The sequence below is a fragment of the Falco punctatus genome (assembly GCF_963210335.1).
Source record: "Falco punctatus genome assembly, chromosome: 5".
Lineage (NCBI taxonomy): Eukaryota > Metazoa > Chordata > Aves > Falconiformes > Falconidae > Falco > Falco punctatus.
In genome coordinates, this window is record NC_137584.1 from 41,285,026 (window position 1) to 41,301,552 (window position 16,527).

At 35.2% G+C, this 16,527-nt stretch overlaps 1 protein-coding gene across 4 annotated transcripts in view; it reads right to left on the bottom strand.

Moving 5' to 3' along the window:
* The window catches only part of PACRG (parkin coregulated), a 291,943-nt gene that overhangs the window by 220,126 nt on the left and 55,290 nt on the right, over positions 1-16,527 (bottom strand). For all 4 annotated transcript variants that reach the window (XM_080390584.1, XM_080390583.1, XM_080390586.1 and 1 more), the window contains exon 3: positions 6,118-6,252. In XM_080390584.1, coding sequence (XP_080246710.1) covers positions 6,118-6,252 — 135 coding nt within the window. The remainder of the gene's footprint in view (positions 1-6,117; positions 6,253-16,527) is intronic.

The window sequence follows — 16,527 nt, forward strand, 5'->3', positions numbered from 1 at the left end:
TCACAAACACACAGCTGTAGCACTCACGGACCCTTTTGTAATCCAGGTTCCCAGGACTGTGAACATGTTGCTAATCGAGAAAAAACACATCCATCTTTTTTCCCTAAGTTAGTTAAATTTACTCATAGAGGGCTCTGATAAGCATCAATGACAGTGCCAAGTATGCCTTAGAAAAAGAGAGCAGAAGAAGTGAAGTTGGACCTTCCCCTTCTGATGGTAATAAGTTATTAAACCCCCTCAACTTCTAGAATTAATTTCACCTCTATAAATTGCAAAACATTAGTATAATAATGGGGTCGTTCTGTAGGGTAAATGAGCTCCCTCAAACTATTTAAAATTTGTTTTGGGATATGAACTTTGGGAAGTGTTACCTAAGTTTACTTAATACTACACAGGGAATAACATACAATGTTCATTCATGCAGTTTAAAGGCAAGATAATGTCACAAAAATGAAAAAAACTGACATTACTTGAAAGCTCTGCAACTGTAAACATGTTGCCTTAAAATATTTTCTCTTGCTTAAAACTTATCCCTCAAACAAGCAAAAAGGGTTGCACTTCCAGGAAAAGAAAACAAAATTTAAACTGCAGCTATTTTATGGAGAAAACCTCAAACCAAAGCCCAACGCAAAACCAAAAAACCCCAAACCAAAAAACAAGAAAGATTTTTCTTGGTGCTGGGTATAGGTACCAGATTAATCATAGCAGCTCAGAATTTTATATAAACTAATATACAGCATGCTGATAAAACCAAATGAAGAATAAGCGATGCTAATAAAAATTGCATTTCTGTGGCCTGTTCAAATTTTGTAGTCTCTATTACCAAAATCAACCTTTAATAGTCTGCACAAGGGAAAAGTGTATGCACAATTCATGATGTTCGGGGCAGAACACTTTCTTTTACTATTGCTTCTAGTTTATATCACCAAGAAGTAATTTTGCTGCCATAGTTTATACTAGATCCTAAAAAAAAAAAAAAAAAAAAAAAACAAACAACAACCAACTATGTGGGAAAGAGGATGAAGATAAATTAAAATGGAAGAAGTCACATCCTTAGCGAACATAGCTATTCTGGAAAAAAACATAAACCCAAAAGATGGAATTCATGTTGGTTTTGACATTTTGCTTGAGAAGTTTGCATTTTTGAATTTGGTTTTCATTTCTCTGAAATTGCTAAAATTCTTTTGAAGAATGGAAGCTTTTTTCCTCCCTGTATATTAACTTCCATAATTAACCCCACTCTCTAAAAAAATAATTTTCCAAACATTCTGATGACTTTTTGTACACTACAGAGAGATTGCATTTCAAACATATTCTTAATAATTCAGAAATACTTCCTCGGTTTTATCAACTTTCTTAATCAAAGGTTTAATTGCATTCTGACCTTTTTTAATTCAGTAACATATATTTTAAAATGGAAGTCCTTTTCAGACCTGAACTCTGAGCTTTTATTATTCATAGCTTGGTATGAAAGTGTGCAAAAGAATATATTGCTACATTTTGAAATAAAATTGTGATATACATAGGTGAAAAGAGAACTGTAGGATCCCACATAAGCAGTCAAAGGGCTTATAAATATTTCAACACATTCTTTTTCTAGAAAGATCACTTTCTGCCATTATCTAACTCTACATTAACAACAATTTATGTTCCAAACTTTTACATTTGATACACATCAGAAACACATTCGCAGACCATACCATTATTATTCATTCTTTGTTAGTGGACAAAAACAAATGCCTCGGATTTGGAAAGATCCTTTTGCTGAAAAATTAAACCACAGAAGTTTTTTATTTCTAGATATGATAAGCTATCACTTTATCAAGAAATATAAGTATTATATATATAATTGCAGCAATTCTAAGGCACTAATATCTATACATTTCTATTTAATAAAGGAACTGAGGGAGCATGAAAACAAAGGATTTAAATAGGATATTTAAAAATTATGTTGAGGGTATGCTATTTAACAAAGAATTCACTGACTGCTAGTAGATCCCCTGAATAGGGATGAAAATTCTTCAATTAATTTTGTATGGATACTTTCATTTTGTTTATAGTCAAAACCAGATATTTGTGTAATGAGTTACAAAGATGGTGGATTTCTTTTCACAGACATAATTAACAAGTCATTCTCTATGTTCACCTTTTGAAAATGGCAAAAGGACAATTGTTCTCATTTTGAAAAGAAAGATTAGGAACACCAGGACAGTCATGTCTTCTTTTATAAATAAACATGACTATAGCCCATAACACTAGGTAATGGTTTGCTATTATCAGAGCTTTTCAAATTCTTTTTCCCCCCCCCCCTCTGGATAGTATTCTTTCAAACCAAGTTCAATTTCCTATTCTTGTATATAATGATTTAGATGTTGTAAACATATTTTACCTGTTGATATGTTTTCTTCCATTAGGTTGAAACAGGTTGATTTGAATTTGATATAATAGTAAAACTTACCAACCAGAATGCCAATATTACAGACGTATTCAGAAAGACACCATTCTAAACGTAAAGACTAAGTCTGAGAATTCACACAGAAGACATATCTTGCTATAATGATTTTGTAGTGAGATCTAATTTGCTTTGGGCCATTTTTTAATAAAAGGCACTAAGGTAAACACCATGGTTTATCTGCACAGTCTAATCTTGTCTATGTTTAGGATTAATCTGAAGTAACAATGCCTCTTTCTAAATTTAGCGTGTTTTGGAAATAGTTAAGCTAAACTTCAACAAAAAAAGTACTATTATTTCAGAATTAAAGATTCAACACATACAGTTATTCAGAAATAGTTCTGAATAGTTCCTGAACTTTAAATTTATATCTTATCTAGGTCTACAAGCACAGTTATACGTAGCCATCCCTTACAGGAAATTAATCATGGGCTTAAAATTAGGGATGCAGAACTGTTGCAAACTCAAGGGTTATTAGTATATAGGGGTTTTGGTACATATTAACAAAATTCATGGACATTAAAAAAATTTCAGATTCTTCTGTTCTAGCTGAAAATGACTGTATTCTGTCCACAGAATAACGATACAGTTCAAAGTTGTCAAAAAATATTTAAATATTTAACATCTGACAATTATGGTTATTTTGTTTTGTTTCTGTAATTATAAAAAGCAAGCAAACAAACAAAACCCAACTGTATATTTTGCAGGACAGAACAAAATTCTGTAGTATTTTCCTTTGTCACAACAAATCATGTTTCTGAGACCCCTCCTGCATTTTCTCTCATGCATCACTTGGTAGACAAACTAACAAGAGTGAAATGAACCATGATATACATTACATCTAAACAGAAAAAAATAACCCTCTCACAATAAAACATTGATATTGTGCAATTATAGCAGGATTAAAATATCACTGTTATAATTTATTTCTTCTTTTTATCCTTCCACTAGAATCCTGATTCATGCAAATAAATATAGTTCAGCCAAGATTTTATAGAACATTTTGCCTAGACACATTTCATTATTTAAATATTTTATTTTCATGAATTTAAGCAGTATTGAGTAAAATACATCTTTTTTAAAAAAACATTACTTAATCAGATTTACAAATAAATATGAAGAACTTAAGAAAATTACCCATTAGATGTGTGCTGGAGATTTGACTGTTCACATGTCCTTAAAACAAGTGAAAAATACAGACCTTACTGTACCTGCACCTTTAAATATTAGCTAATGATGAACTACATTCTCACTCTTTTGCAGCAGTGGGCAGCCTCTAAGACTTTAGAAGCTATCTAATGTAAAGGTTGAACTAGAAAACCCCTATTTACCTGCTTCATCTACTTAAACTGCACAATAATCAATGATGGTTGCATGCCAAATTAAACAATAGCCTCAAGTAACTCTACTATGTCAGTACTGTTTTGTTGAGTGCTTTCTACAGAACTCCGTCTGGACTGATTTGTGACTAAATCAAGTGGCATGGAATAAAGGAAATAAGGTTGGGCCCTGCCATGCACTAACGTAAGAAGAGAATAGTCCACTACTATGCTGCCTTTTTGCATGCTGAATGAAATGATTAACAGCAGTAGCAAATGCTGTTGCATGACACCTCAGTCCTACCTTGCACAAGCTATACACTAATGTTTTACTGTGGTAGGTGGACACTAGGGAGACATTAGGTCTGTAAGGCTGCAAGCTGTGTGAAAGAAAAAATACGTGCTGGATCTTTGACAAGAGACTGCTATTGTGACTGTCTTCAGGTAGTATGTTTTCAAACAATTCACACTTTCAGATAGAGGGAACAAACACTCTAGACATTCAGCTGTGGTTGGAAGGTTTGTAGATAGCAAGTTAGCAAGATCATAGAATCATAGAATATTTCAGGTTGGAAAGGACCCATAAAGATCATCGAGTCCCACTCCCTGCTCCTTAAAGGACTATCTAAAATTAAATCATATGATTCAATCAAGAGTGTCATCCAGACACTCCTTGAACTCTCACAGGCTTGATGCTGTGACTACTTCCCTGGGGAACCTATTCCAGTGACCGACCATCATCTCAGTGAAGAACCTTTTCCTAATGTCTCATGTGAACTTCCCCTGATGCAGTTTCATTCTATTTCCTAGTGCCCTAAGTCAACTAAGCAGTCACTAGCATCATCTAGTGGAATGCTAGACCTTACGATGAAAATATATGTATCAAATAGCAATTAAAATGAGGTAAATTCTCTGTAGGTCTCAGTGTGATTTTGAGAAATTAGAAGTTACAATGCCTCAAGATAAAAACAAAATTCTGCAGATGCTTTGCAGTTGCTTGCAAATCACTTTTGGATCTTACCTTGTGATGAAGGATTAGACTTATGCTGGAAGCCTGTGAGATTTGGTTCAGAAAGGGTTTTTCTAGTGTTGCCCAAAGACCAGTTGCACTGGAATCTAATTCTGATCATGGGTAAATATTGTTAGATAGACATTTCCTTTGCTGCAAGAACTATTATTTGTTGCTTGTGCTGATTCAGCACTGCCATGGGCAACAAAATAGTAGCACAAATCTCTCTTCAATAAGCAAAAAAAGCTATCTTAAAATCTAGTTACTAACAAATTATGTAGCACCACTTACCACACTATAGGTCTAATCCTGTTGGCTTCATTAGGAGTAAAATCAGCTATAAGACTGCAAAATCCCTCTTCTTTGTGTTGAATTAACATAACTATACATTTAAAATTAGTATCATGTTCTTGACACGAACAATTTAAAACATTCCACAAATCTGACATATTTTTCTCATGCATATCATGTTCATTTTCTGTAACTATCACTGCTTCCAGCAAGATCTTATTCTAGTCCAATAAACAACAGAAAAAAAATAAAGTAATTCACGATAACCAAAATAATTAAATAGTAGGAGCAGGTTAAAGATCAGCATTCATTTCTCAAATTAAATTTAAAAGTCTGCAGCAGTTACTTAGAAGATTGGCAAGTTTTACAAATAATATCACCCAGCCCTTTAGAGAGAAACACAGCCGCATTAGAATGGAGTCATTAGGCAATACATTTATTTTGAAGCCAATTAACCTTTTGTCAGAGAAATGTCGGAGCTGTAATGGTTTCAGCAGTGGAGGTCAGCCTGTAACAGAGGCACGTATGACAGCGATTACACTGTCTGACATATGCTGTAGACTGAGAGTGCAGCTGTGGAATGAGAATCTGCCTTCGTTTGTATTCTGCTCTGCATTTTCAGGGAGCAGGCAATCTTGACCTATCCATTTAGGTAATTAAAGCTTCTATTTGGAAGTGTCCTGCAGGAAGGTGAAATTTGGGGGAGATAAATGGCTGTTGCTCACTGTATCCAGCCACTTCCATCATTTGATGGACTGCCTGAAACAGGCTGCATTGCCAGGTCCTCATAAAAATAGAGATGAATTGGGCAGGAGACAATTCTCTAAGGCAACACAACTCTGTCATCTTCCTTTTTGCAGTATATAATTTAATTGTTAGCCAAGGTAGACAGCTGACTCAGGGGTCTATCTCTAATGGCTTCCCCACCATCTTCCATTTGCTAAGAAATTATTTCAGGTTATTTACTTACAAGCTAAATTTGTTTGACAATGAGAGATGTCACTTCAATAAGCTCAGCTGGCTGTCTCAGCTGTGCCATGACTTACCTTCCAGGCAATTTTGTTTCCTTTAGTATCATGCTCAAGGGCAATTGGGAGCTCTCCTCGCTCATAAAGCTTGCGAAATGCTGTGGGCTTTGTTGGTCTTTCCTTAAATGCTCCTGCAAGTGGGGGCCCTCTGACCTTAAAAAAACAAAAACAAACCAAACAAGAAAACCTATAGTTCAGTGGTAATATGTTTTTTAGAAAAAGACTAATATATATGGCTAAAATAGAAACAGATATGAAAGGAGAATAACATTGATCCCCCAAATTATAGTTTGCTTTCTTCTTTACATGTTATACTTCACTTCTTTGAAAGTATGCTTTGGCAATGATCAACAGGTTTTATTAACCGCTTTTCTTTTCTTACCATCTTCACATTGTCCCATAAAAACTGTTTATATTTCAAAGTAGCTTTCTCCGTTATCACAGCATTTTTAAGCAAGAGTAAACCACAAAGAATATACTGACATTATGTAGTAGAAGTAGTTGGAAAATTAAGCATTTCTTCCTTTTCTGTTTGCTTCTTTCTAGAAGTCACCTGACATGATTTCCTTCTAATATAACTGTCCTCACCCTCCACTGTCTTTCCCTGGCCATTCCCTGATCTCCTTCACCATCCCCCTTCCTCAAATGCTGTGGATATGGCTTTCATATGAGTTCCAGCCTTCCAGCATTGACAGCTGAAGCACTAGAAGAAATGAAGGAAGGTCTTCTCTCAGACCTCTCCTCTCCGCCTGTGAAGAAATTTGACTTAGCTCCACTTAGCTCCTTCTCTGTTATTGCTGGTTAGCATATTGTGTAGCCTGAGCGCCTGAATGACAGTCCAATTCCAAAATGCTCACACTGGAACTTTTTTGTCAGCCAAACATAGTAGTAACAGCAACTAACAATTAGCACTAAAATAATAGAATTTCACTGTGTATCTCCTTTGTCAAAAATGCCTTTATGACTTGCTACCTTTTCTAACATAGAAAGTATCATTTTCAAAAAAAGGTGAGAGCTTCAAGGATCATAAATCATACCCAGTATTTTGTACTGTTCTATTTGTCTTTCTGTCTTCAGTGACCCTTACATTGGTTTCTAGCAGTACAGACATGCAGCTTTCCAGTGAACAGAATGCAAACATTTAGCATCCTTTGTTTCATTTATTTTATTCTGTAATCTAACTATGCTAACTACAGCTCTAAATCTAACTTGGCACTTTTTTTCTCCAAAGTATTTTGACATGATTTTCCACTGGCTGAGACAGAGGAGACCACTATGATATGCCTACACTATACATTACTACAAATTGCTTAAACTAGGGCTACTAAACTGTGACCCATTTTTGCATATTGCTGCCACTGATAGACCATGTCTAGCGAAAATAGATTTGAGATGCACAGCTGTAACTTTGCTTAGTAAACACATCTGTAGCAGTTGAAAGTACTACTCCAAGAAAAGCATTTAACACCAATGTAAATAAATCTACACTTCTTGTTCCGGAGAGGAAAAATTTGTTTTGTGCCACTAGTGTACTTTCACTTGACTTTAATTTTTTTTTTGCATTTCAGGCAAGTCTATGAGTCACTATGAGGCCAGCAGGAAAGCATCTATGTTTTTTCAGTATATTTTTCACACACAGGACTTCCACATATCCTCTAAAACATTATTTTCTGTGTAATACTAGGAGTCGCTGTTCTACTAAATATTAACTTAAATTATTGATAAAGAACATGTTGTCTTGATTACATGAGATACAACCTTAATTATTTTTTAATTACTTCTTGCAGACTATCATCATTAGAAGTAGCTAATGTAATCCCAGAGTGCATCTTATCTGAAACCAAACATTTTCTTCTTCTCAACTAATCTTTTTCTACTACACCTTTACAAATTTTCTAGAAATCATGCTTGTGTTCTTTTGACTTCTTTCTACCCTTTACTCAGGAACAAAGAAACTAGAAGGACTAAAAGGATCTTTATTATCAAATCCGTTCTGTTGTGAATTATCCTTACTTCATTGAATTGTTAGAAACCACATCTTAAATAGTATGCCTACTCTGATCTGCCACCTCAAAAAAACCCTATGGTAGAATTAGAAAAGGTTCAGAGGAGGATAATGACTGAGGGTATTGAATGGCTTTCACAAGAATAAACCAGGAAAAGGATGGGTAAGAGGTATAAAATAAAGATCTATAAAATCATGACTTCATGGAAAGAAAGAATACAGACAGATTTTCCTCTGTCTCCCTCAGTAGAAAGTACAGGGCATCAAAAAAATTTAGTCAGTGACAAGTTTGGAATAAACAAAAGTAGTGATGTACTCATTCAGCAAGTAGTGGATTTACAGAACTCCTGCCCAAAGTCAATGTTGGAAATCCTAAAAGTTTCTGTACTTTCAAGCTGTGACTGGAAAAGCTGATGAAAAAGAAATCTATTCAGGATTACTAAATCCACATTATAAGTGATCACTAATACAATGAGTATTATTCTTTTTCATGGGATGCAGTCTGTCTGGTAGATCTCCTGGCATTACATTTAGTTTCTCATCGCCATATCACACCGACATCTCATAGTTATCCTTTGATTAACTGCCACAGCAACTATCTTTTCCAGTTGATGAGTTCTATGTTAATAACAGAATTTCTTGTCATTAGTTTTAAGTGCATTATCTTGTAGCTTGTACTGTTATATTTAATTCCATTTCTATTACACCAGTTCTCAAGGGCTTCCACTTTCATCTGTGTGACACCATGATCTTCATCTGTTTTAATAACAACTCCAAACATAATGTCAACCATAAATTTCATTATACAATCCTAATTTTTTTTTTTTGTCAAGGTCACTAATGAAAACATTAAATAAGGTTAGCCCTAAAACCACTTCTTAAGAACTTTCATTAATAACTGTCATCTATTATGGTATCTCTCATTTCAACATTATATATCATTATTGTCTTCAGTTCAATATGAATGTTCTTACCCATCTTATGCATCTCATAATTCTTGTACTGTATAACTAGCAAAGTAGTATGTATATCTAGAGAAGCAGGAGCATACCAAATAATTGAAAATAGTCTAGAGAGAGGGCTGATGCTTATCACTTTGTCTTAAAGATGCTTTTCTTGTCAGTTTGGTCTGTAATAGGCATAAAGACCTTTTAGATACCAGGAAGAGTAACTGACTCTAAAGTGATGAAACAATCTAGACCGGAATGAGTCTAAGATCTGACTAGAACAAAGAAAAATCAACAATCAGGAAGAGAGTGGAACTGTCCCTGTCTTGAAGAAATGGTATCTTGCATGACTGAAGGGTACTGTCACTCTGCTTTAAGTTTATTACATGGAGACAGCTTGTTCCTTTTGTTTGCATCTGATAAAAGTAGATTATGAGACATTTGCTAGAGCAGCTGCATTGAGCTAATACTGTTTACCTTTTGCAAATAGTTTTCTTTCTTTCCTGTCTTTATTACTAGGGAGACCATCACTATCATATTTGGTATTCTGAACACTGTTCTCTAATGTAGACCTTTCTGGGTCATTCTAGCCATGCATCTTCAACAGTCCGCCTGAGGAAAAGAATATGTTTATAATTCACTTTTTCACTTTTTGTAATTCCTGATCTGTTTTGATAGATATATTTGTTTTCTTATATTTAGATTTTAAGTAGCACTTTTCTTTTTGTCTTCTATTTGTAGACTATCACAATGCAGGAATGCCAGTCATAGATTCAGATTAATTGCTATAAAAAGAGTAAAAAAAAACCCAAACAAATAAATTCTGGAACAGAGTATCCACAGTGAGAAGCTGTATAAAAATCTTCAGACCAGTCTGGTTCTCCAGGAAATTACTTTACTTCTTTGCTTTTCATACAGAAGATACGTTTCTCAGAACAGGAAACTGTTGAACAGTCTTTCCTAACAGCTCAATCCTTATGCAGATTTAGCATTTCTCCATGAACTCATTGGGACCTTCCTAGCTGTAATGTGACAGTTTCTGAAGACACATTTGGTCCATAATTTAAGAATGTACAAATCAGAGGTATAATGCCTACTGATCCTGGTGACAGTTTAAATAATATAATTTACCAGGCTGCTTACAGTAATTATGATTTTCAAGATCTTACAAAAATGTTATGGCTTGAACTTTTAGAGTAAGACTAATATGCTTTTACTGGCTCATGGGCAGCTGTTCACAAAAGGAGTTCCTAGAGGTTGGTATTGGTTTTGATACTTGCTGTTTGACATCTTTATAAAGAATGTGGATGACAGAACTGAACGCTTGCTTACCAAGTTTGTGGATTACATCAAACGGGGAGGAAAGGCACTATACACCAGAAGGAATAGCCACCATGCAAGAGAGGCATTCACAAACTAGATGACCAGGCCAACAAGAATTACATAAATATGTCTTATACATGAGAGAGAATAATCCCAAACAGCAGTACAAGCTGGGTATGATCTGACTAGTTGGAGTGTAACTTTGCTGAAAAGGACCTGGGGATTCTTGTGGACAGTGCTAAACTTGAGTGAGCAGTGCCTCTGCAGCAATGAAGGCAGAATGAGCCCTGGGCCGCATCAGTAAGGCTATAGACAGCATATTAAGAAGATCCACTCTGTTGACATTTGTTAGGTCATACCTGCAATATTGTGTCCAGTTCTGGTCCTCCCAGTTCATGACAAAAACTGAAAAATGGAGAGTGTCTAGCAGAGGAACATGAAGATGATTAGAGGTCTGGAGATCTAGACAGAATGTTCCAGAAACTGGATGTTTTCAGCCCAGAGAAGAGAAGGCTTAGGGGAGGATCTAATCACAGTCTTCCAATTCTTAACAGATCGTTATTGAGAAGATGGAGGTATACTCTGCAAAAGGATGCACAGGACAGGAGGCAAAAAGGTGTAAATTGTATCAAAGAAAGTTGTTTCTGGATACAAGAAAAAAGTTCTTCACTGTCAGAAAAAATTCAACACTGGAATAGGTTGCCCAGAAAAGTGGTGGAGTCCCCCTGAAAATATTCAAGATTTGGCTTGGTAGAGACCTGAGAAAACAAATCTAAGACCCAGCTTTCAACAGAAGGCTGGATCAGATGAACTCCAGAGGTCCCTCTCAGCTGAAGCTTCTCTGCAATTTTATGTTGCTAAGTAAAATATATAAAAAGAAATCATACAACATTTTTCCTTGTGATAATGAGGTTTTTATCTTACATTTTATATTGTTGTAATTACTGACTCGAAAGGTCATTCTGAAAGTATTCCATTTATTTGAAAACAGTAACAAATACTATCTTCTTCAACCTAACAAAAATATTTCATTGCAACATAGCTAGAAAGATTAAGATTAGAGTTCCAGTTAATTAAAGGCTAATATTCATGATGACAAAATATATGAAGCAATAAACAGCTTCTGAGGTTCGTTAAATGCCAAAGAGAAGTTGAAGAGTTTGATAATTGCAAAACTAATTTATTGTAATTCTATGCCATTGAACTATGTGACAAGATAAAAGACACAAGCCATTAAGAAAAAAAAAAAAAAAAGGCAGGAGAAAGACCACATTTCTTTCATTGACTCGTGGGCATTTAAAATCATTGCATCAGGTTTCATTCTTAGACTTTTCAATGATGGCACATTAGGAAAATGACTAAGAAAAAATATTTGAAGCCAGGTTTAAATAGTGATTAATTATTTGAATACAGTTTTCCAAATTTCCTAACTGAGCATCAAACTGTATGCATACTTAGGGACCTAAACACATAACTGCCTAGGACAACTGGTGATTTGCATGAAAACTAACACTAGTTTCATGAGCAGTTCAAGCCAGCCAAAACTTGACGCTGACATGGAGGTAAGTGGTCTTTCCCACCTCATGCACCTGCATACTACCTCAATGTATTGCCCCCCATTAATGACAGAAGCTTTCTTGCAGGTATTCAGAGGATCAGATCAGGAACAAAGGGGTGGTTTTGATTTGGTTTGTGTTTTGGTGTTGTTGGTTAGAGGTTTTTTGTTAGGTTGATTTGTGAAGTATTAGATCGTTAAGGTGCAAAGATGAGTGAACACTCAGTCTAGCATGAGGGAGGACACAGCATGGAGTGGGACAGGAAGAAATAGGTGCCTGATTCTTCATGTAGCTCTGAATTTATATTGAACACCAAGAATTAATTGGATATACAGTTTCTCATCTACCTATGCAGATGTAGGTTGTTTTATTCAAAGAAGAAGTCATTAATTGTTCAAGTGCTATGTGGAAAATAAAAGATGTGATCACATATTAAGTTGTAGGCATTAAGGATATTAAGAGACGACTGTTTTTACTTCCTAAAAGTAGAATAGACTAAGATCCTACCATTATTATATGATGAATCATATATTAAAAAAAAAAAAAAAGACCAGTGACATTGTGAAAAAAAAATTATGGTTAAAGACATATCTTCATTGGATTAACCACGTTAATGCATTTAGATGGCAACTGGGAAGAATAAAAAACGTCAATTTTTTTGTCTCTCAAGTTTCTTACAAGACTGGAATTTAACCAGATCCTTTTATGTTTTCTCCTCACAAAAGCAGTCCATCAAATTTATTTTTGAAGCTATAGGTATCAAAAGTTATATGACCTTTCAACTGTCTTACCTAAAAAATGCAGTCTTTCTTGAAAACATAATACCACATTATCATCTTGAAGAGCAACATTTTCAGAAATAAATTCATAAAACTTATTTCTTTGTATTCAAACTGAAAAAAATTGCACTGTATCCCCAGAATGAAGCCTACTAATGCATACTGCTGTCTCAGGTAGATGTAAAGGTGATGGCATCAAGGAAATTTTTGTGTAACCACTGAAAGGGTCTTTGTCTCATTCTCTTCTTCTCTTGTACTGGTGTCAAACTAGCACTCTACTTGGCTAATACAGCATAGTCCAACTGGCAACTCACTTGTTTCTCCACAGGAATGATCACTATTAATTTCCTTGTATACTGGAGCCACAAGCTACTGCAAAATCCTAATGTAAACTTCAAGTAAAATGCAAGATATATTAAATAAGTCAAATAAATTACACCATGCAATGAAGAAATACTCAAGCTAGCAGGAATAAAGGCCAAATAATATACCTAGCACTATGCAGTGCCATGTTGACATACAAAGCTTTACTAGAACCATCAATGACAAAATCCTCATCCATATAGTGTGATAGAGCTTTTAACTTGGCTGAGCAGCCACTGGCACAACACTGCCTAGTTACAACTACTGGCCAGAGAGCAAGCCTAGGTGCAAAAGCCACGATCTCCAGTTTGTGGTTCTTGAGTTAGTAGGCAGATAGTACTTTACATGTTTCTATACTTGTAACACAGACAAGACCACCATCAAGACAAACTCAGCAATCATGTATAGGAGAACATCAAGATTTTGGCAGTTACCTACCATCACAACAGAACACAATAGCATAATAGTATTTGGTGACATAATCCACAATTTTTCCACTAAACATATATAATAGTAGTGATAAAGACTTGAATACATGTATCTTAGCAAGTGTTAACAATCAGAATCTGTACTTGGCACCCTCAAGAGTGTCTACTCTGACTGGCAATAAGCAACGAACCCTGTACGGCTCTGTCTTCATTTACTGATCCTAATTTGGTTAAATTACTGTAGGCCGTTAATGCATTCTACTATCATGTTTTGATTTTGCTATGCAGACATACCACAAAATTGAATGAGAAACTTCAAATGACAGGAGAGGCACAGTAAGATATCCCAATAGGTACTCTTGAGTTCCACATTAATCCCTTTTATTTAATATTGATATCACAAGCATTCAATATCAAAAGAACACGATCCATCAACATGTATCAGACAAAAGCTTTTTATATCCAAAAGGAAATAGGGACATCTTTCCTCACATGTGCCACTCTTGATATGCTTTAAATGGTCCCATATCTAATGTTTAAAAGTTGCTTCTGGGGCTACTGCACAAATCCGGACAACAGATCAAAGCCCATCTCATAGCTTCAAAAGTCAAAATGAAAGAAATCAATTTTAAGACCCCAAAATGAAACTACTGATAGAAGGTCAGCAAACATTACAAATGCTTCTAAAGCTCCAGAACTTGAAAGAAAAATCAGACATGTGATTTTGTACAAAGATATTGTATCTCATTATTGCCTTGGGACAGTACTGAAAGTAAGTCATAAACTGCATGCAGAATTACTCTAGTTCATCACCTCAGAAATGTTATTTTTGATTGGGGAAAAGATAAGTTGTTCTGATAAGCCAGATGTGCCTATGTTACAAACTGCTCTACAGCACTTTGTTCTCAGAAGATCCTCCATCTCTTATTCTCTGATGGAGTATAGTGTAACTATTTCATATAATTTAGATTTCTCTCCTGATGCTTGCCAAGAAATTTCCTTTAATGCAAAGGGAGAACAGTGACAACTGCTAATATATTTCACTCCTTTTTCCAGTCTACAGATGAATACAGTCTTTTTTCTTGCTTTATTAGTTTCACAAGGCTTTCCAGTGCAGCAATTCCACTAAATCTGCAAGCCTTCTAAATTTTTCCTGATTGTGGAAATTCTTCCATCTGCAGCCTAATGTTTAGAAAACTGTAAGTTCACTGTGAGTATGTCTGCATTCATTTTTCAGTTGTGCCTCTGAAGTAGCACCCAGTTACAGTTCACATCATGAAGCAGTTTCTAACTGAATGAACTAGAGTCCTTTCAGACAAAAATCAGTCTAAGTGAAGAAAATCTCTGAAATGTGTAAAACATCATATCCTCAGCATTAGCTCTTTTCCTTTGGTGATCCCCTTCTATTGGCCTACCCTGCTGATGTAGAAGTAAAGCCAACATTCATTATGGCTGCATATGTATTTCTGGATGCCAAATCTACATACTGCAAATTTTAAGAATGTCATTGGCTAGGAAATAAAATGGAACACATGGCTTTTATTTTTTTTATAGAAACATATAATTAAATTATTTTTTTTCTGAATTCTGTAATCTTTAGTTCTTTAGAATGCTCCTATACATCATCATGGCATATCTGTGTGGATAAGGAAAGAACAGTGTGTAAAACTGTAAAATATTAGGAGAATTATTCTCAGCCTGTTTGACACTTCCACTACACACCTGTATGAAGGTCCATGCTGGAATACGCCTAATATCCTAACTTATTATTGTGATTCTGACAGAGGATATCTAAGGAAGAGAATAAAAACTAGGCCATAATATAGCAATCCAGCTTCTCGTTACTCTAAATTGTTAAGGTCCTGCCTTCCCTTCCACTTGCATCTATACTATCTCTTCTCCTACACTAATTTTCATGTTTGACTGATCTGAGGCATTTCAATGCTCTGATCTGCCAGGAAACTATTCACATTATTTTGTTAAAGGGTTTTTCTGCTGGAGAATGTACTGAAATGGTTCAACAGAGTTGGAATGCCACCACAGTTGCTGAAAGTGAAGGAGAGGGAATGGCATGCCCAGGGTAGTTAGAATTAAATTAACTTAAGCTGCCATAGAGCCAAATCTGACAGGATGTTTATTTTTTTCCCCTGGAAGTTATTTCATACCTAGGATGTGGTAAATAAGCCTCATTATGTGCTTTGGTAAGTATGTTTTATAATGTTGAGGTCTTGTGTAGGTCTAATGTGTTCCACTGGAAAGTCTAATTAAAAAAGCTTAATAAAAAAATATTTCAAATTATTTAAACATTAACAATTTTTGGTCATAAGTATTGGGTAGGGAGATAGGTGAGATGACAATAAGGAGCCCATGAAAGCAACTTTCAGAATATACTGATATAACACTACTCTAACTCCTATTAGAACTGTGCAAATCAACTTATCTCAATATCATGGAAAAATTAAAAATACAGAAATTTCTTTTTGCTCCAACTGGGAACAGTGTCTGCAAATATCTGGATTTTTCACAAAAGAGAACAGGGCCCCATTGGGTCAGTCATATTTTAAGTCAGTGGTTTATTAGCCCTAAGAAAATCTAGGTGAATCACTTCTCTGCAGACACAGACTCTGAAAGGCTGGATTGACCTGTGAGCTAGCAAGAAACTTGTTTGGGTCATGACAGAACATTGTTTAAATGATTAAACACTGGACTGAAAAGGTAAAATCATTGCATTTTAATTTTGATTGTGACAAACCCTATCCAAGGTTTGTGTGAAACAACATTTTGGCACTAGTGTCCCATTTTAGAACTGGATTAGAATTACTTACAACCTTATAAAAATCCAGAAAGTTAAATGGGGTTGTGATGAGTTAGCTATCACCTTTCATAAAGTCATGCTTCAGCTCTCTGTAGAATGCACTTGGAAACCTCCTATGGCTAGAGGCTTCAGCTAGCAGAGCAGTTACTATAAGGCCCTCATCATCCCCCTACAATTAAAAAAATGTACAAAATCCCACGCTATGGCTATCT